The sequence below is a fragment of the Acanthochromis polyacanthus genome, chromosome 13 (genome assembly GCF_021347895.1).
Source record: "Acanthochromis polyacanthus isolate Apoly-LR-REF ecotype Palm Island chromosome 13, KAUST_Apoly_ChrSc, whole genome shotgun sequence".
Lineage (NCBI taxonomy): Eukaryota > Metazoa > Chordata > Actinopteri > Pomacentridae > Acanthochromis > Acanthochromis polyacanthus.
The window spans coordinates 474,322-496,208 of NC_067125.1; the positions used below are offsets into that span (position 1 = coordinate 474,322).

The 21,887-nt window shown below is 39.5% G+C and overlaps 2 protein-coding genes across 27 annotated transcripts in view; one reads left to right on the forward strand and one right to left on the reverse strand.

The window, feature by feature from the left end:
- Positions 1–21,887, reverse strand: part of LOC127536856 (zinc finger protein 883-like) — a 40,086-nt gene that overhangs the window by 8,219 nt on the left and 9,980 nt on the right. For 2 of the 4 annotated variants that reach the window (XM_051958225.1, XM_051958223.1), the window contains exon 1: positions 1,913–2,202. The exons of the other annotated variants lie outside the window; for them this stretch is intronic. In XM_051958225.1, the coding sequence (XP_051814185.1) occupies positions 1,913–2,117 (205 nt within the window). In that variant the 5' untranslated portion in view covers positions 2,118–2,202. Of the gene's footprint in view, positions 1–1,912; positions 2,203–21,887 lie in introns of those variants that run through there. 4 annotated transcript variants of the gene reach the window in all.
- LOC127536855 (gastrula zinc finger protein XlCGF26.1-like) overlaps positions 5,577–21,887 on the forward strand; it is a 44,500-nt gene continuing 28,189 nt past the window's right edge. For 2 of the 23 annotated variants that reach the window (XM_051958216.1, XM_051958217.1), the window contains exon 1: positions 5,577–5,793. Coding sequence is in view for 15 of the 23 variants with exons in the window: in XM_051958198.1 (XP_051814158.1) it covers positions 6,675–6,692; positions 12,812–14,263; positions 14,631–14,873; positions 18,652–18,734; positions 18,870–18,967; positions 19,971–20,028; positions 21,084–21,171 (2,040 nt within the window). In the remaining 8 variants the exon portion in view is untranslated. Of the gene's footprint in view, positions 5,794–5,983; positions 6,260–6,590; positions 6,693–9,728; positions 9,748–12,811; positions 14,264–14,630; positions 14,874–18,651; positions 18,735–18,869; positions 18,968–19,264; positions 19,297–19,331; positions 19,878–19,970; positions 20,029–21,083; positions 21,537–21,887 lie in introns of those variants that run through there. The other 21 variants (XM_051958198.1, XM_051958203.1, XM_051958197.1 and 18 more) reach the window with 21 other exon arrangements.

Here is a 21,887-nt window from a genome sequence, read left to right on the forward strand (position 1 = left end):
ATTGTCATTTCTGAAACAGCTCCTGCGGTTTACTGTGTTATTAGCCCTGTCACAAGCTAATGCTAATTCCCTGGAGCAACAAAAAACTGATTCTGACCAAACCGCAGTCATAACAATGTCTCAAAATAGCAGAAAGTATCTTTTTACCTCACTGATGGCATAGCTAGGTCTTTAGTGGAAACTGAACTTTGGAAGAATCGCTGTAGCTGCGCTGACAGTGACCGATGCGAGCTGTGTGTTTACATAGCCATGAGCTGGTCCGCAGCATTCAGATCTAACCTTTCCGTGCTCTAAACAATTCTGAGAGAGAGAAAGCTTCATCTTTCCCCAGTTGTTGTGGCACCCATGGACAGCGCAATTGATGCCAAATATGTTAAAATTGCTTAAAAGAACAGTTAAAAGTAGCTACAGTAGCGAGAGGACTCGATGTTGTTGTCGTGCAAAGACGGTCAACCGGAAGTCGCTCTCAAAAATGGCGCCGCCCTGCCTGACTTCCTGAATAAGGTGAATAGCAGCAATTAAATGTTTTGATCTCAAAACATTTTCTACATATCTAAGTATTTACATTTATATATGTAATGGCTGAATTGAAAAGATTCCCTGGCCTTTGGACCTAAATAATAAGACAACTAAAATTGCAGACTACATTTGTAGGAAGCCCTTTTCAGTGTTTTTTTTTTTCAGATCAAATATTCTCTATCAATAACACATTTTTTGACGTTGACAATAAACTAAACCACACGAAAATCGGTTGAAAAATGAGCAGATTCTGATTTATTTTCAATGTGCATGCATTGCTTTGAATGGGAACTTTGCCCCCTCCAAGATGGCTGCCACGTAGGCACGTCGATTAGCATATCAACTCTTCGGCTGAATCCCAAACCGCCCCCTACACACTCCCCCTCCACTACCGAGTGTCACTCCAAAAGAAGTCACACTCGCAGCTGTGGAGGGCACCTATTATTGAAGGGGGAGGGTATAAATACTTTCGTCAGGAATGGGATGCCCTGTCGCCTCACCGGAAAAACGGGAGACGTCATCGCCATGGTAACACAAAGACGCCTACTGTGCATGGCTGTAACGCTGTGGCACAGGTTGCAACTAACAAGGATCGCTGCTGCTTCCAGAAGACAAAAGCATCCCACTTTTTTCACTCACATGTTTTCCAATCCTATTATCTGGCATTTCAAATCCAACAAATGAATGAATAAATGAATTCTGTCAGTTGTGTTCAAATTTTAAGGTGTCAGGGGGTGCACAATTAAATCAAACGTCAGCAGAGAAGATTTGTTTCTTTTGTTTTATCTTTTTACACCACTCTTTGTGATGCTCTGTCAGTGTGAAAAAGGCGTGGGAGAAATAAAGAACGCATGTGGAACTTACATCGATATGTATGTTTCCTCCTCCATTTCGACGTTGCACTTCCTGAAAAAGTTGTCCGGAGTGAGCATCGATGCAGACTCGCTATTTAAGGGCTGAACAGTCCACTCTCCCTCCGCACGACGCGGTTTGGGACGGCCCTTAATATGGAGGACCCTCCACGGGAACGCGCAAACGGAGGGGTAGTGTGTAGGGATAGTGTGTAGGGGGCGGTTTGGGATTCAGCCTTCATATCTATGGTGTGTTCCCCCACATTGCGGTCTCAGTCTGCTGTGTCCGGTTGCCGTGGTAAGATGACCAGTTTAAGCTCCGCTAGCAAAATGCTAATTAAGTTTAACCTCCATGCTGAATATATTGAGAAGTTACCACGTGTACGACCGTGAGAGTAATATCAGTGTGTTTTACCAGCTCCTGCAAATAAACGACGGATTTGATGCCAATAGGGAGGATGCTCCTACACAATGCAAGAGAGAGTACACAACCACTACACATACTATAACTGGAATTCTTCACCATCAAAACACATACACACCTATGGGTTGTAAGGGGATGTGTGGTTTCCAGATGACATCCAGCAGTCTGCGCTGACGATCGATCTCCTCCTGGTACTGGACGATGGTTTTTTCAAACTCTGAGAATATTTCTCCAGCAGCAGCAGCTAGTCTGTCGCTGATCAACTCTCTCAGATACTCAACTGAACACATCGTTACTTTATCGCCCTGATATTTCTCATTCATACTATAATACAGCCGTTTTATAGCTCAGTCCACACAGCAGTGAAGCAAACTCTGCTCATGTTTCTTTGTTTACATCCGCCGGGTGTCACACTGTGAAGTTCCGGCAGAAACACTGAGTTACTTTCTTCTTCCTCATTGAATTAGGCAGACTAGACGCATCACTGGCGTATTGCTGCCACCTACTGGATGTTACTCATAGTCCTTAGAGAATCCTCCATATTTTCTGATGCAGTCCTGTGGTCATGAGAAAGTTCAGAAGTTTCTTCATATTTGTCCACTCCTCCATGTTAAGTAGAAAGCAAAGATTACAAACAGTTCGTCCAGCTGCTCCTAGTCTCTCATGTTTCTTCTGTTGGCATGAGTAGAGCTTACACTTAAGGAGAACATTTCTCACAGTTTCTAGTTCACCTCACTCACAGTTCCTATCTCTGTGCTTCCCAATCAAAGCCAGTCCACTTTTCAGACTGCAGTGTCTGAGTCTTAGCCAGGTCAGAACGATTGAGTCTCTTCTTGCACCACTGAAGTGCCTTCTTACTTTTCCCATTTTACCTTGAAGAGCAAAATCAGTCCCCCTCTTCTTTTGTTTCTTAAAAAGTCAAAGCATTTCTTCTTCAGACTGACTTTAAAAGCACGTGTTTGGAGAGATTGATAGAGCTGGAATGAAAATGTCTTTGGGGAAATCAGCGGCTCCAGATGGACTTACAACCAACTTTGATCCGTTTTTCTGGGCTGATATTAGAGAATGACTGTTTGAAGCATTCAAAGAAGCTTTCAATCAGGGAGTCACACTCATTTTAGTTCAGGTTCCACATTTAGCCCAGTTTGATCTCAAGTGGGCCGGACCGCTTTTTACTACACGATCAGAACCACAAAAGTCAGATTAAAAAAGAGAAAAAATGAGACAAAAACCAGACAAAATATTGTGAAAATGAGACAGAAAAGGACAAAAGAACAATCTAGTATTTGACTTTGTGATCATGGTCTAGAAATGATTTTAAATGGATACTTTGACTCATTTACAATCTGCAGTTCATGTCTTCTCTGGAATTTGGACACTTTGATGATGATTGATGGATTGTGCTCATTTGGTAGAGGATGCTGCTTTTACACTCTTTCGACATTCATTGAAAGCTTCTGACAAGCTTCAACACCACTTTATTTGACATTCACTGCATTATTTTGGATGGAAAATTCATTCATATGCTCTCAGTGTTGTCCAGCAGAATTCCTTCAATGTGGAACTACTAGAAGATGAGATGTTAACAGGAGCAAACACCAAGGAGACCCATCAGTCCTCTGCTGTTTATTATTAGCTCTGGATATCAACCCTCCTGTTGGCTTCATTTACGGCACCAAAAAACAGGAAAAAAATCCAGAAATTCAGCAAAAAAATTCACTAAATTTATGAAAATGTGCAAAAACCTTCAGGAAAAAAATTCCAATAATTCCTTCAAAGTTTTATTTTAAAAAAAAAATCCCCCTAATTTGGCAGGAAAATTCCTGCAAATATTTTTTTTAAAAAATGAGTAAAAATCTTCCAATAAATCCTAAAAATATCTAAAGTGATTCCATATTTATCAGTAAAACTTCTGATATTTTCTTTAAGAACATTCACATAAAAATCAACCAGAATCCAGAGAATTTACTGGACTTTGGTTGATTTTTATGTGAATGTTCTTTAGAAACATTTCTTCTTTTTCCACCAAAAAATGTTAAAAAAAATTTCCCAAAAATGTTAAAATGTGGACATCAGAAGTTTCACTGTGAAAATATGTTATTTTCCACATTTTCAAACTTTAAAGCGACACGAGGGTTAAAATAATGAAACTCTAAAACCATTTAATAACGACACAGTCAGCAGATGATCCATTATTTTAAAGCTGTGTGTATTTTCCAGAAGCCTCAGGGTTTGATTGAAACTAAATGTGAGATCTGATCCATTCACCAGAAAACACAAACTTTACTTCAGAATATTCCAGTAAAAATGAGCTGAAACATTTGAGAGAAACTATCAGTAAAATATGATGAACAGGGAAACTTCTAACATTCTGATTGTTGGAAATCAAATCTAAAATCCTTGAAGATCTGCTTCCAAAGGAATATTTGATATTTGGTAGAATATTGAGGACAGAAATGGAAGGATTTCAGGATGGATTTACCACAAACCACAGAAGAGCGCAGAATACTTTGGAAAGAGTGATCTAGATGTGATGAACTGACTGCCAAGTCCTCACACCTTAATCCCATCAGAAAGTTATGGAGATTTATGGCAAGAAAAGTTCATAATGATGGAAAACAGTTCAATAACAAGAATAAGCTGAAACATTAATGATTAAAGCACGAGACAGAATTGATGAGAAAATGCTGCTTTCTCTGATTCAGAACCAAAAAGGTGAACAGAAGTGACTTTACATTATGGAGACAATAAATTATGAAGATCTGATCTTTTTGTTGACATTTTTAATTCCATTTAATCAAATTTCAGACTATAAAGAAGAACTATATACTCAAACAAAAATATACATATTTTAGTAGTGTGCAGCTCAAATGCTTTTAGTTCAAGTGAGCGTCAGAGGAACACAGCACACTTCTCCTCCATTCCTCGGGCATCTTCTCACTATCTAAGATCCTGTTGAACAACCCAGTCACAAACTCTACTGCTACCTCTCCGAGACACTTCCATACCTCCACAGGTATATCATCAGGACCAAGTGCCATTCCACTCTTCATCCTGAGCACACCAGCTCACCTACGACCGCTCAAACACTGCGTTATGATTTCCATATCCTTCTGTACACTACTGTTCAAAGGTTTGGGGTCATCCAGACAATTCCATGTTCTCCATGAAAGCTCCCACTTTTATTCATGTGCTAACATAACTGCACAAGGGTTTTCTAATCATCAATGAGCCTTTCAACAGCATTAGCTAACACAAAGTAGCATTAGAACACAGGAGTGATGGTTGCTGGAAATGTTCCTCTGTACCCCTATGGAGATATTCCATTAAAAATCAGCTGTTTCCAGCTACAATAGTCATTTACCACATTAACAAGGTCTAGACTGGATTTATCATTTATTTAAAGCTATCTTCATTGAAAAGAACTGATTTCAAGAAAAAGGACATTTCTAAGTGACCTCAAACTTTTGAACAGTAGTGCATATTTATAGAATGTCATATTTTTTAAATTAGACATGTAAGATGAAATAATATTGATGATAGTTCGTGTCCTTGTTCCTCTTTTAGCACACATCACACAGTATTACAATGAATAAGAACATTCAATCATCAAATCCAATCATTTTCATAACAAGCTGCTGTGGAGGCAAAACCTTTTTGTTCTTTGCAATAAATCTTTTGTTCTTTTATTCAGAGCTCTGAAGGTACAGGTGAGACAGAGTGCAAAGCAGTCGATGTGTAAAGTCAAACTGGAAGGAGCTGAGAACTCAAAGGAGAAGCATTTACGCACAGCTCCTACACTCAGCTGGGGCGGAAACAATCTGCGGCTGCAGGTTTGCCACCGGCGGCAAAAAAGGGGACACACGCAGCACTGAGGAGGAACTGAGAATGAATGACCGAGTTCAAACAAAGTGTCCGTGAGTTTCTGTTGGGAAAGCATCAAGATCTGCGGCAAACTGTGCAGGATTGCCTTCATCTCCAAAATCCGGGTTGCAGCCGGTAAGAGCAGAATTGTGGAGACTCTAAAAGACTGTTTAAGCTGCCGATGTGTGCCACTGCAGTATGTGTTAGCATTAGCATTAGCCACGGAGTAAACTTTGTCTGTTTACCAATAATTGCTGTGTGTTTTTTAATTGTACAGTTGAAAATAAGATTGCAGGCTAGTTGTCCTTTTGTGTTCTGTTTAAAGGTTTTTCACCTTAATCTATCAACTAAACGTGTGGACTTATGGAAGTTGCCACCTCTGTATCTCATGAATTTGCGACCACTGCAAAATAAAAGAGGGAAAAGAAAGAAAGCAATTGTCTGATTGATGAGTGGAGTCCTGCTCAAACCCTGGGTAGATGAAACATCCTTTTTCAAGTGGGGAAACTGCAGAAACTGTGAGAAAAATCATCACTGAGAATCACCTGTCATTGAAAGTGGGAGGACACTTGACACTATGGGAGAGTGCAAAGAACAGAGAGTGAGAGCTGCCTTTAAACAGAACACTGAGCAGTAAAATACATTCACTAACTTACAGCATGAACACTTTTCTACCAGCAGTCCTGTCTTGAATCACCTGCAGTAGCATCTTTATGTTCTCTTTATTCTCTTTTTCCATGTCTGTTTTCTGTCTATGTTCCTTATTTTTAACAGTTTAAGTTCATTTGTATCAGTTTTAGGTGAAACTGAAAAGCGCTAAACGTGAACTATTGAGTTGAAATGTGTCCTCTGTGTTGGCTGATGAACATATGGGACACTCTGACACTTGTGTATAGAGTGGTATCCTAATGAAGATGTGTTTGATGTGACAGGTGATTGGCAGGAGGAGGAGAGTCTGACGGAGGAGCAGAGGAATGTTGGCAGCCATTTAGTCTGAGCTCAACAACGGAGGAAACATGGATTCTTCACAAAAAGTGAGAAACATACCACTGTAACATTATTATTATTCATTTGTTCTTTAAAATGTGTAAAGTTGCTCCAGTTGGTTAGATGGGCCGACCAAAGCCAGGTGACGTTGGCTGGAGAGATGTAGCTCTGCAGAAGCAGCTGTACTGAGGATATAATGGTGGACTGCTAGGAAGCTGCTTGTTTTTTGTTTGAGGCTGAACTAGCTGCTGATCATACTTTCTGAAAATGTCTTACATGGTGATGAAGATAAGTAACGGAAGAAAAGTCTTGTTTTTCAAGCAAGTTGTTGAGGAAGGTAAAGAGCAGCATTTTCTTTGGTAGAGAATAATACTTTTGAGCATTGTGAGTTTACCAGCCTTTTCCTTCTCAAGAAATTCAGACAGTTGAACCCAGAAGTTTACTTACACTGTATAAACCACACATAACCCTTTTTTTTAATTTACACGATCTGACATTAAATCTGGCAATGCTTCTCCTGTTTTTTTTTGTTTTTTTTTAGAAAATTTTTATGACTTTCTTCACAATCAGAAGTTTGCATACATTAAGATTGCTATGCCTTCAAGATGATGATGTCCTGGCGTTGAAAGCTTTTGATAGATTAAGATGTATTTTCAGGCACACCTCAAACACACTGCTTCCTTGTGTGACGACATTAGAAAATCTAAAGAAATCAGCCAAGACATCAGGAAGACATTTGTGGGCCTCCACAGGTGTGGTTCATCCTTGGGTGCAATTTCCAGATTGCTGTGGTTTGACGTTTATCTGTCCAAACAATTACATGCACAGATCAACACCATGGGAATGTCAAGCCATCCTACTGCTCAAGATGGAGATTGGTTAAGGTTAGGATTGTTTTGGAGGGAAATGTGCTCATCAAGCCCAGAACAAAAGCAAACGACCTTGTGAAGATGCTGGCTGAGGATGGCCTGAGTACACCATCCCAACTGTGAAGCATGGGGGTGGCAGCACCATGTTGTGGGAGTGTTTTTGCTGCAGGAGGGACCGGCAGAACATCAGAGTGAAAGTTTGTCACACTCTGCAGGGATGTCTGGAGGTTACTGACTGAGACGTGTTTAAGGAGTCCTCAGCTGATATTGATGAACCGACTGATGTTGTGAGCAGCTGGTCACAGACTGTGAAACCAGTGTTATTCCTGAAAAAACTGTTAAACTATATCCAAACACTAAGCCATGGCTTTCTAAGAAGCTTAAAGACCTACTGTACAGAAAGAAAACAGTCTTCAGAGAAGGAAATACACTAAATCTGTATAACCAACAGAAGGAAATGAAGTAGGAGATCAGGACCCACAAAATACAATACAAAGACAAACGAGTGAATGAACATGAACAACCTCAGTTCAGTCTGGGACGGCATGAATCTGATCACTGGAACTAATTAATGTGTCAATGAGAGAGTTCAGCTCAGTGGTTATAATTGTGATTTAGAGCTGGCTCAAAGTCTAAACAGTTCTTATGTCAGGTTTGACTCCCATGATTTTAGGGCTAAACATGCTGAGACTAAAAACTGTCTCATGTCAGCCTCTCCACAGAATCCCTTTCTTGATGTGGGCAATGTAATCTGGTGTCTCAAACAGTGCAGACCAAAGAAAAGTCCTCTACCTGATTACATCGGTGGCCGTTTATTGAAAACTTTTACTATGTCTGACTAAATGACCAAGATTGCTGCCGATGTCCCTGTCTATCTTATGTTTTGTTTGATTTTTTTCTTTAAATGGCTTTCATTAGGAACCGAGCCAGCGAAGCTGGCGAGTCCCTATTGTATTTGCTCCGTTTCTTCTTCTTCTTATTTTACAAGTCCACCACGTTTTGCTTAATTTGACCCCCTAAACATGCATAACTTTTTATGAAATTTGGCACGCACGTCGGGTCACGCGAAAAATTCGATATTCTGAAAACAAAATCTGCAAAAACTCTATAGCGCCACCTAGGGACACGACAAACGGCAACAAACCATAAAGGCAACACAAAAGGCCGCAGCTCTTCGCACAGGAATGTCGTAGAGACATGCAACCACCACACACGCGTTTGTCTGCTTGAGCTCTACGAAAACCTGTCCGACCGATTTGAGCTATCTTCAATCTAGGGGGTGCTATAACCCCAAATATGAAAATCCTTAAAACATTATCTCCTCCGAAACCATACAATATTTCGGCTTCATATTTGCACAGATTAAAAAAACTGCATAAATCACAAATGGCCTCAGCTCTTCGCACAGGAAAGTTGTAGAGACATGCAACCACCACTCACGCGTTCGTCTCCTCCCCCTCTATGAGACCCTGTCCAACTGATTCGAGCTATCTTCAATCTAGGGGGCTGTGATCAAGCAGCTCGAGTGGTGGAAGAACAGCGGTACAAAGGCAGGCGGAGGCAGCATTTGAGTGGTCGACTTCTTTTCTTTTTTTTCTTCTTTATTTTCCAAATGTGCAAAAATACAAAGTAATCAAAGTGCAAGTGCAAAAAAGTGCCAATGTCGTAAGGTGCGTTGGAGGTTAGGAGCAGTGGCTTCTCCAGCAGCAGACCACAACAGAACAGCCCCGACTGAGGGGAAAAGCCTCCTCTAATACTGGTCTGCTCAACAGGAATAAACCATTAAAACTGTGCAGGTAGATTGTGTTATCCTTAGCTATTAAACCTAAGTTAAAAACTCTCCAACATAAACCATAACCCAGAATAAAGTAAACAAAAAATAACTAATGCAAACTAACCCAGCTAAAACCACCAAACTTAATCCAACAACAAAATATAAAGTTAAAACTATTGCAGCCACCCCTTCCGTATCCCTCCCCTTGGTTCAGCCCGGAACTGTCTTTTGGGCGTCTGGCTCCCCGGGGACTCTTTTGGCCAGACGCACCTGGACACAAGAGGAAACGGTAGGTTAACTGCACAGACCACTCACATACCCACCCCTCCACAACACTCAATACATTCACCGCATGCACACCACACTAATGAGAACAACCAATTTAAAACTATCTCACAATATTGTACATTCCAATCTCAATTGTTATGTTGCCTCCGCAGACCCGGCCGCCGCCATCACCAGAGATGACGCCACCGGACCGGACCCACGGGCAACCTCAATAAAAATGTTTGATAATAAAATATTTAAAACCGACAATCGTGTACAAATTATTTATTTACCAATTAGCCTTCTCAAAGTGTTGGGTGCATTAAAACGCTAAGTGAATATATAAAGTGTCGTGTGCAAGGTGCAAACATACGTGACGGACGGCCCTGTTCGTCACAGGGGCGCTATAACCCAAAATATGAAAAGCCTTTAAAGATTATCTCCTCCGACACCGTACAATATTCCGGCTTCATATTTGGACAGGTTATAGTGAATATCCAGCCAAACAAAAGTTATCAAAAGAAAAAGGCTAACTTGTCTAGTTTTTCTTTTATAAGCTGTCAAAGTTTGTGTTCACCTGAAACCATGTTTCGCTTAATTTGACCCCCTAAATGTCCATAACTTTTCATGAAATTTGGCACGCACGTTCGCCCGCTCAAACTCTACGAAAACCTGTCCAATTGATTTGTGCTATCTTCAATCTCGGGGGCGCTATAACCCAAAATATGAAAAGCCTTTAAAGATTATCTCCTCCGAAACCGTACCATATTCCGGCTTCATATTTGGACAGATTATAGTGAATATCCAGCAAAACAAAAGTTATCAAAAGAAAAAGGTTAACTTGTCTAGTTTTTCTTTTATAAGCTGTCAAAGTTTGTCTTCACCTGAAACCATGTTTCGCTTCAATTTCAACCCCTAAACGTTCATGTATTTTGCTGAAATTTGGTACGCAGGTGCAGTCCCCTGAAAATTTCAATATTCTGCAAAAAATATCTTGAAAAACTTTGTAGCGCCACCTAGGGACACAAATACTGCAAAAATCACAAATGACCTCAGCTCTTCGCACAGGAATGTCGTAGAGACATGCAACCACCACTCACGCGTTACGACTCGAGCTCTATGAAAACCTGTCAATGAATTTGAGTTATCTTCAATCCGGGGGGCGCTATAACCTGAAATATGCAAACCATTTAAACATTATCTCCTCTGAAACTGTACAATATTCCGGCAGAGGAACTCCTCTGGCTTTCATCTTTGGTCAGGGACGGCACTTGCTTGCTGACCGCGTGGGGGGGCGGGGCGAGGTCCCGCCAAATGCTGCTTGCAGCTTTAATTATTATTATTCTTCCCCGCACGTTTCACTTAATTTGACCCACTAAACGTGTATAACGTTTTATGAAATTTGGAACGCACGTCGGGTCACGCGAAAATTTCAATATTCTGAAAACAAATTCTGGAAAAACTCTATAGCGCCACCTAGGGACACAAACACCTGCAAAGACACACAAGGCCAACACAAAAGGCCTCAGCTCTCTGCACAAGAATGTCGTAGAGACATGCAACCACCACTCACGCGTTCATCCGCTCGAGCTCTACGAAAACCTGTCCGAACGATTTGAGCTGTCTTTAATCCAGGGGCCGCAATAATCCAAAATATGAAAACCCTTTAAAGATTTTCTTCTCCGAAACCGTACAAGATTCCAGCTTCATATTTGGACAGATTATAGTGAATATCCAGCCAAACAAAAGTTATCAAAAGAAAAAGGCTAACTTGTCTAGTTTTTCTTTTATAAGCTGTCAAAGTTTGTCTTTACCTGAAACAATGTTTTGCTTAATTTGTCCCCCTAAACGTGCATAACTTTTTATGAAATTTGGCACCCACGTCGGGTCAAGCGAAAAATTCGATATTCTGAAAAAGGTACCTTCAAAAACTCCATAGCGCCACCTAAGGACACAAAAACCTTCAAAGACACAAAAGGCCAACACAAAAGGCCTCAGCTCTCCGCACAAGAATGTCGTAGAGACATGCAACCACCACTCACGCGTTTGTCCGCTCGAGCTCTACGACAACTTGTCTGATCGATTTGAGCCATCTTCAATCTAGGGGGCGCTATAATCCAAAATATTAAAACATTTTAAAGATTATCTCCTCCGAAACCGTACAATATTCCGGTTTCATATTTGGACAGATCATAGTGAATATCCAGCCAAAGAAAATTTATCAGAAGAAAAAGGCTAACTTGTCTAGTTTTTTTTATAAGCTGTCAAAGTTTGTCTTCACCTGAAACCACGTTTCGCTTAATTTGACCCCATAAACATGCATAACTTTAAATGAAATTTGGCACGCACGTTCGCCCGCTCAAGCTCTACGAAAACCTGTTCGACCGATTTGAGCTATCTTCAATCTAGGTGGCGCTATAACCCAAAATATGAAAACCCTTTAAAGATTATCTCCTCCAAAACCGTACAATATTCCAGCGGAGGAACTCCTCTGGCTTTCATCTTTGGTCACAGACGGCACTTGCTTGCTGAAAGCGTGGGGGGGCGGGGCGAGGTCCCGCCCAATGCTGCTTGCAGCTTTAATTTTGCTTGTAATTGTTTTACTGTGTTTTTTTACATTTTTAAAACATTTCCTTTAATCGTTGCTATTGCTTTTACTGTTTTGTTGCTTTTGTTGTTTGATGGTGAACGCTTGTGTAACTGCTGCACAACAAATTTCCCGGGTCGTTGGGGTCAAATCCAGAATTCAGTGGCAGAATTACACATCTTTTCTGGACTGGTATCAACATCTGATCCCCTCGGAGAAACTAGAAAGTGTTGGTGGTCTGAATTGACCCTGCTGCCATTAAGACCTAAATCTGGACATTGATGTTGTATGCTTTTCATATTGTACATTTCTCCAGTAATGTAACTTAACAGAAAGTCTGGGGATGAAGAGATCCTGGTGGTACAATCCCATCAGTCCCAGCTCTGCTTTGCTTTTCACGGTGATCGACAGATTTTACTACCCAATATTCTAAACTACCGTGCAGAAAGCTGAAAACTATGGGCCTGTGAAAATAGTTTTGTTGACATTGTGAGTGTGCTGTTGACACATTTCTAGGTTTGTAATGACAAAGCTGCTAGCATGTCTGCAGATTCTTGATCTTGTTTCAGCCTCATGTTCAACTACATGGAATTGAGACTTTTAGGATCATTTTTTTCATGACTGCTCTTCCATCACTGCCTCTGTTTTTATCTTTGTCTTTTGCTACAGAAATGTAAACACAGCAATGGAATGAGATGTGGGACCTCTGAGGAGGATAAGGATGGTTCGGCAACAACAGCAAAAAGAGATAAATCACTCAGTTGTGAGCAATGTGGCAAGACTTTCATCACAGCAACAAAGCTAAGAATTCACAAATGTATTCACACTGTGGAGAAACCATTCAGGTGTGATCAGTGTGGAAAGGTTTTTACTAAGAAGAGTGATTTAAAAAGACATCAACTCGTTCACAGTGGAGTTAAACCATTCAGCTGTGATCAGTGTGGAAAGGCTTTTACTGACAAGAGTAATCTAGCAAAACATCAACTCATTCACAGTGGAGTGAAACCATTCAGCTGTGATCAGTGTGGACAGGGTTTTACTCACAAGAATAATCTAGCAAAACATCAACTCATTCACAGTGGAGTTAAACCATTCACCTGTGATCAGTGTGGAAAGGCTTTTACTCGGAGGAGTCACTTAAAAAGACATCAACTCATTCACAGTGGAGTTAAACCATTCAACTGTGATCAGTGTGGAAAGGCTTTTACTCGCGTGCTCTCTTTGAAATCCCATCAACTCATTCACAGTAGAGTGAAATTGTTTGGCTGTGATCAGTGTGGAAAGGCTTTTACTCACGTGCTCTCTTTGAAATCCCACCAACTCATTCACAGTGGAGTTAAACCATTCAGCTGTGATCAGTGTGGAAAGGCTTTTACTCACAAGAGTACATTAAACACTCATCAACTCATTCACAGTGGAGTTAAACCATTCAGCTGTGATCAGTGTGGAAAGGCTTTTACTCACGTGCTCTCTTTGAAATCCCACCAACTCATTCACAGTGGAGTTAAACCATTCAGCTGTGATCAGTGTGGAAAGGCTTTTACTCACAAGTGTACATTAAAAACTCATCAACTCATTCACAGTGGAGTTAAACCATTCAGCTGTGATCAGTGTGGAAAGGCTTTTACTCAGAAGAGTACGTTAAAAAATCATCAACTCATTCACAGTGGAGTTAAACCATTCAACTGCGATCAGTGTGTGAAAACCTTTACTCAACATGAACAGTTGTCGATCCATCAATGCCCCCATTCTGGTAGAAAGCGGTACCACTGTGAATCCTGTGAAAAAACTTTCAAATACCAACAGACCTTAAAATATCACCAACGCATCCACACTGGACATGATGTGTACGTATGTGATCACTGTGGCAAACCATTTCTATTGTACTCACAGTTAAAAGCTCATGAAGTGACCCACACTGGGGTTAAACCATACATTTGTGACCAGTGTGGGAAACGCTACAGCTACACTGCATGCCTCAAAATTCACCAACGTGTCCACACTGGGGAGAGACCATACAGATGTGACAAGTGTAAGAAGACTTTTACAACTTTGGGTTCCCTGAAACGACACCAGCAGATCCACACCAGAAAGAAAGCATTCAATCAGTGTCACATTGAGGTATGTAAAGACTGGTCTCAGTCACAGTGTACACACAATTATGTATTGAATAATTTTGGATATTGATGCAAAATAGTTTCAAAACTGTTTTGAACAACTGTGGTCAGTTGAATTCTGTTAACACATTATCAGCTATCGTTCAGTCTAATCTGTATTCGTTTTGACACAGAAATCTGGTCCAGGTTAATCTGGGGATGTAGGTAAGATTAGGAATTCTGATGTAATCAGACAGTTGAATGTTAAATTCCAACAGGTAAAAGTGTCTTCAGATGTCATTTGGGGTGCTCTCTATCTCAGGCAAGGCATCAGTTCTTCAATGCTGCAGGAAACACTGACGTTCTCTGTGTTTGTGTGTTTGTTTTCCAAGCAGAACGGAACAGATGGACAAAACTCTCAGACTTGCCAGCACTCTGCCAATGGTGAACAGTGCTGCTTTGACCAGTCTGGACCAACGTCCAACCAACAAGGAACCCTACAACGACACCAGCGTATGCACACTGGACACAGACTGAACCCCTGCCAAGAAGATTTCTCCATGCAGGGTTCAGTAAAAGTTCATGAAGTCCTCCACAAACTTAAAGTCCTTGAGATCCGGCTTCACAGAATTCAGGTCTAATTTCTTTGTTTTGTGTCTTCGTTGCTTCGTTGCAAAATCCATTAAGAGGAAAGCTGTCATTAACAGACATGACTGTAAATTAATTAAACCATTCAAAGTGGTTACTCAGTTAAATGAATTATCAGTGGTAGAGGGATAGACGTCTGGATGGAGGCAGTGAGCAGCAGGGCGAATTTCCTCAATTACCACCTTAACCCTTGCCACCCGAAAGATGCTCTGGAGCGTTTTCTTGTTGCGCCGCGGTAATCAAAACAAAGCAGGAAAATGAAGCGTCGGCGAGTCTCCCTTTAAACGTGTGCTAAAAGTACAGATTTTTAACTTTCTACCAGTTTTTGAATCATGTTGATCAGCCAAGTAAAACCAGAGATATGATCAATAATTAACGCCACATTTTTTACCGAACTTCACCGGAGCTATTTCCAGCGTCTTTTATGCACGGCGAAATTTTGAACTTTGGACTCAGCGGAGAGTCCTCTCTGCTGAAAGCATCTGGTGAGAAACACAGACCTTTGGAGTTATGCTTGGTGTAGGAAGGAAAATGTGGACCAGATTTTCACAAACCTGGCGTTCTCTGGAGTAAAAACGTGAACTGGATTTCCCCAGAGGTGACTGAGAAACTTGGAGCTGAGTGACAGAGACGCTCTGACGGGAGCGGCCGCACAGACACGCCCCCAGTCTCTGTGTTCATAGTAAGAGAGTGGAATATTCTAGAAATACACAGAGGAGAGATGGCCAAAGTGCGGATTTGGAACTTTCTATCATTTTTTAAATTGTTTTTTAGTCAGGTGATAGTTATAACTCTTTGGGAGAGCAGCACGTCCTTCACTGGCTTTGGCCACAGATCACTCTCTCTGCTCGACACCAAAGATGCACAGAAAATGAAGATTTTGTTTCAGATGTAATATATTACTGCTCCTACTACTAATAATAATAATAAAATAATAATAACAATAATTATAATAAAAATAAAATAATAATAATAAAACAACAACAATAATAACATTCATAATAAACATATTCTAGCAATGGAGAACACCAGGACTCTGGATTCTCCCTGTTTCTATTGTTTTTGTCATTGTAGAGATTGTGGTGGACAGAAAAAGCTTTTTGGAATGGTACAAATTCATTTATGTAAAATTTTATTGTGACTCCTCATGATTTTGTAAATAGTTGTGCAAAAATGCCTAAAAAATTCCTCCATTTTAGTGCAAATAGTGGTATATAACTGTGTTAACTGCTAAATTTGTATATTATTTTCTGACAAACAATTTATATTTACATTATAAGTTCTGAAAAAGATTCATTACACATGTTTATGGTGTCCACAGCAAAAAAATCTAACTTTTTTCTACTCGGATTTTGTATTTTTTCTGCTATTTTAGGTCAAGTGTGTCCATACATTATATCAAAATGTCTAAATAATTATAGAATCACACAGGTGAGGTTGTGCTGAAAAAAAAGATACCAAGCAAAGCAAGATCAACAGCTTTTAAGGTGAAATATAAAGGTAAAATCAGAATTTGTCAAAAACGGACCTAAACCCCCCTAGGGCCCTAAGGGTCAATGGTTCCTCAGATCCCTCTGGGCTGCAGGAACCTGTTAGATGCAGAGCTGGTTCAGTGATTCTCTGATGATTAAGCATAATTAATTGAGGAGATTACTGGCCTTAGGATTCCTGTCTGTCCGTCTGTAAATATAAAAACATGAAGTGTTCTATGAAAAGTCCAGTCTTTGAAAGCTGACATGTAGTTCAGAATCATTTCTTTGTAAATTAGCTGCATCCAGTCATTACCATGACACTGGCAGTGATTCTCTGATGGCTAATCATAATTTAGGAGATTACTGGCCTTAGGATTCCTATCTATCATCTATCCATCCATCCATCCATCCATCCATCCATCCATCTTTTCTCAGCTACAACATCTGCACCTCTGCTGCTGTGTGAAGTAGTCATTACAGGAGAGAAAGTGTAGAAAATCTGACAGATTTTGTCAAGTGGTCCAGAAAAATCTGACGACCCCTACAACTTCTCTCCTGTAATGATAGTAATAAGTAATACATAGTTGATACTTCACACCGCAGTAGCAGAGGTGCAGATGTTGTAGCTGAGAAAGTTTGGAGGTTGCCACTTCTTGCATTCCAAAAATAGTAGGGGAGTCAGATTTTGTCAAGTGGCCCAGAAAAGTCTGACTCCAGATTTTATTTCATATCATACAATCTGCACTTTTAACTCAACCTGCATATTTCTGTTAAAGTCCTAGTTTTGAAATGGTCTCTCTGTTCTTAATCTGCCATACTGTGATCATTTAGCCCCTTATTTCATTATTCTGTTCTTACAGACTGTAATTTACGAGTTTTTTTTTTAAACTTGTGATTTGGTGTTTTAGCTGTTGTAGCTAATAATTTCCCAGGTGTGTGATAAATAAAGAATTTCAATTCTATTATATTGTGAACTGGCCCTATAAAAATAACAACAATAACAAATTACTTTATACTAGAACTATACTTATATTAAAGACTTTATACATAAATACCAGACATATTTTGATGCCATATCTTGCATTCTTAGGGGAGTCTGATTTTAAGTAAGGAGACATGAAGTTTGTGTTTAGTTTTATGATTGTACTAAAATAAATGACTCTTGAAGACCTCAAAGTGATTCTTAATGCATTATTTCACAAATGTATTGGATGTCCAAAAACTTTTTTCCACTGCTGTATTTAACAACAATCTGATCTGCTGATGTTAGCAAGACAAACAAGTGAAGGTTTCAGGCTTTTATCTAGAATTGTTCTTGAGATAGTCATCTTCAAACAGCCTCAAATTTCAGTGTGACAAAATAAAAACGAGTGAAACTGGATCTACAGTCCACTGAAAAACCTCTAAGAAAGTGTCTGACATACTGAGCTAATATTTCATAGATAGCATTAGAAATCTCCACAGTTTATGATTTTAAAAAAACAAGTTTTTTTGGGGGAGATGGTCAATGATTTGAAACGGAGTTTGTCCCCTAGAGGACAAATGGCACAATCCCAGAAGGAGGGTATGTATTGAAAAAATATAATTCAAAATTTGAATTTTAATACACTTAACCAAGTGCTATAGGTGGAAAAAAAAAACATGTTTACACAGCATGATGTTGCTTTGTGATGTTGCAACTGACATGCTGATTTCAAAATGGAAGCATTTTAATTTCTAATGCTCTCATAGAAGATGACTGGTCAATAAAATTTACTCCTGTGACTCTGATGTCATGCAGAGTCTTTATGCTATGATGTTGAAAGAGTGAAAGAAGACAGACTGGACATTTCTGAGTGAAACTGAACATGGCATGTACTGATTCATAAAAAACAAGTGTAGTATTATCTTTAATCAATATGTAGTACATGTTTTAATGTCAGTCCAATTATGTCTGACTATTTGTTGAGTCAGTGAAAGTTATCTTATAGAGCAATGTTTGTATTATTTCAATACTGAGATATTGTTGCAGTGTCATTTGTCATTTGTTTCCATTTGGATGTATTGTACAGTTAGATTCTATTGAGTTTCCATACCACATTACATTGCTGTTAAGGTGTCTGAATCATTCAGTGAGGGTTTGGTCATGTACTACTATAAGGCCGTGCATAAAAAGAAAATCAAGCCTGTTACAGTGTTGCTCTAGTCCCCTCTGTTAAATGGCATCAAAACAATGGTCAACGTGAACAAATCATGAGTGTTGACATTGACTCACAACAGTACCTCTCAACTGTTCTAATTTTGATCTGTTTAGGAGAACAATGTGATGAGTGCACCGAGAGATCCAATACAGGGAGCTTTCCTTTTTCAAAGATCATTAGAAGGACAGAAGACAAAGTAAGTTTCAGCAAACAGCTTTTTATTTTCTAATGAGCCAATCTATAGTATTTAAAGTGCAGAGTTATTTATGTTAGATTTGAACAAAATTCTTCCAACAGTGTAAGGACTTAGTCTTTCTACTTTCATTTGCAGTTGTTCTAGAAACCTGTCATCTGGGTCAGGTGGTCACTCTGCAGCACAAGGAGTACTATCCCACATTGGATCTGATGTTAATATTTCCCTTAGACATGGTAAATTGACTGACTGGCTGATATTGTAGAGTTAGTAAATATAGGCAGTTAACAAAAGGAAATGAATGCTACTTTGTGGAGGTACCAGAATTTGGCCATTTAACAAAAAAATCTAATGCTAATATTCTTTTATTTCACCAGACTGTTATTGTTTCCACTTCAATGAATGATGCTGTTGTACATGTATAGTAATTTTATTCATCTTCATGCATACAGTGTTTGTGTACAGTATGCGTGATCATATTTTAAAAATATATATATTAACAAGGCCAACAACAACAATGTGTTGTGTTACAGGTGCTTCTTCAGTGGCGTCTCTGCACAACATGGTAAATGTCAAATAATGTCTTGTCTACTTTTGCAGTGAGAGGACAGATTTGGTAAATAGTCAGCACTGGCAGTCCACAACAAATGCAGGGTGTTGCACAGGCAGATTCTAGATGACATCGTGTTATGTAAGACATCCTTGTAGGTTTTTCATCTTTCTGCTCTCTGTGAAAGAGCAAAATTGTATTAGATTAAGTCACAGACAACTTCAAGTATTTGTAAAAATGAATTTAAATGAAGTAAAATGATTTATTGACAGGTAACACACAACACAGTGTGAAGTCAAAGACTTAACAGTGGGAGGGAAGCAATGCTATATAACCTTAGGTCTGATGAGAAACTTGGAGCTTGGCCGGGCATTTCTCTTTAGAGGTGTTCTGTTTCTCCATCCAGCCTCAGTTGTGATCATGTGGTTATGTGATGAAGACTTTGGACAGCAGGTACAAAAAAGTTTGCTGGTGCAATTGAAACACTTTTGTTTGCACAAGTAAAATGTGGTAACTGCAAGCTGTTTCTTCTGAGATCCGTTTATGATGTGCTGTATTGTTTATGATGAGCAATTTTAAGAACTTATTTATTGTGGCAGGGCACTACATAATTACACAATTACATGTAAGTATGAATAGTATATTGCTTTATTTTTAATAGTATCTTATTTTTATCTCATTTAAAACAGCAGAATTAAATGGAAGAATTCTGGGAGCCCGTCTTGCCTTCGGAGTTCAGCAACTGAGGTACATACATATAGCCTTGTAGATGATTTTATTCAATAATAAGCCCCCCAGCAATAAGAAATGTCAGCATTGTGTCATGTTACAGGATTCTGTGACAGAGGATTAGTTCTAGGAAAAACCTAGTCACTCTACAGTTTGTGCTGACAATATTTAAACGTGCGTGAAGAATTTATTTTACCCATCAATGTAGACGCCTTTTTGAACTGGCTGCTGCTCATTACAGCTGTTAAACTTTAAACTTCATGTATTGAGACGTTATATTGAAGAAGTGGACTTTGGTCAGGGGTGGTCTGATAATGCAGGAAGTCACTGTGGTTCAGTCGCTTTGAGTTCTTTTGTTCACACATAAAATGAATAGACAGATCTTTAACGTTTTCACCCAAACTGTCAAAGTAATCAAGATCTGTCTGTTAATTTTATGTCTGAATAAAAGAGCTTTAAACTTCTATAATAACAAGAAGACATGATGAACATTTCTGAGCGATCACTTTAGTTATCGGTCAAATCAAGGTGAAATTAATGTCATTGATTAAATATTCTTGGTCATATATACCAGTAGATTTTTGGCACCAAATCAGGACCAAACATAAAAAAAATATATTTATGTGATTTCTGCATCACCAACTAAATACACGTTGGGTTTCTATGACAACACAATGCAAACAGTATGAGAAACTGTATCTTCACGGTTTTGTTCAGTGGCTTTAGTGACATAAAGCTCATCAGGTTTGCACGTACAACATCAGATAAAGATCCTCAGCTGAGAATCTGTTTTTCTTGTGGAGAATCGTCAGTAAAAGCTTCAGTTAATAGGAGACGCTTCTTCCAGCCAATTTAAGTGTGTGTGTGTCCAACGCTTGACTGTACACAAGATGAAAGATCATTTTTATTTATTGCATTAATGCAGTTACTATAATATTTACCTCGGCATTCCTTATTATTGTTGGAAATTCTACAATACAGATTTGCCTATTGTCAAACATTCTGTGGCTGCCAGCACATAAAAGGACTGAAAACATGGATACAAACCATGATAATATTTAATGCTTTTATAGACAGGAAAGTCTTGATGGATCACACTGCCCTGGAGGAGGAGGAGGAGGAGGACGAAGAGGAGGAGGAGGAGGAAGAGGAAGAAGATGAGGAGGAGGAAGAGGAGGACCTCGTTCACAATGACGACCACGCCTAAAACCTGCTGTTTATGAATTTTGTTATTTTCCAATAAAGCACACTGTTCAAAATCCTGTTTTTATTTTCTTTGTTTCTGATTTTGTGTTGAAAGAAAGTATTGCTGCTGATAAAGTATAAAGTCTAACATTTACCAAATAATTCCTTCAGAATGATGAAGGTTTCTGTACCAGAAGACTGTTTATGGGATGTTTTGGAGTATATATTCAATGTATTGACAAGGAGAATTCACTACACATCTTCAGAAACATCTGCAAACTGCATCTAAAACGTATTACAAAAAGCGTTTTGAAAAGGTTGAATAAATGTGGCACAGTGAACCTTTCTGCCCTGGTTTTCAAGAAGGAACATGTAATTTCAATGCAGACACACGAGGTGTCGCTGTTCTGTCTGGTCGCTGCAGCACAGCTTTAATATTTAGCCACGCTCTGATTGGTTACAGAACGACGAAAGCGGAGTGAAGCGCGCACTTCCGGTCCTAAATGAAAGCGTTCCGGTAAACAACATACAAAGTAAATCAGAAATCCAAACCGCTGCCGTGTAGCTGGAATGAAGTCTCCACGAGGCTATTCCAAAAGGCCGATCTGGCCCATGGCAGTGTTAAAGTATGAATGACATGACAGCTCGGGGAAAACTACGAGGGAGACTGAATCAACACTAATTCCAGTTTT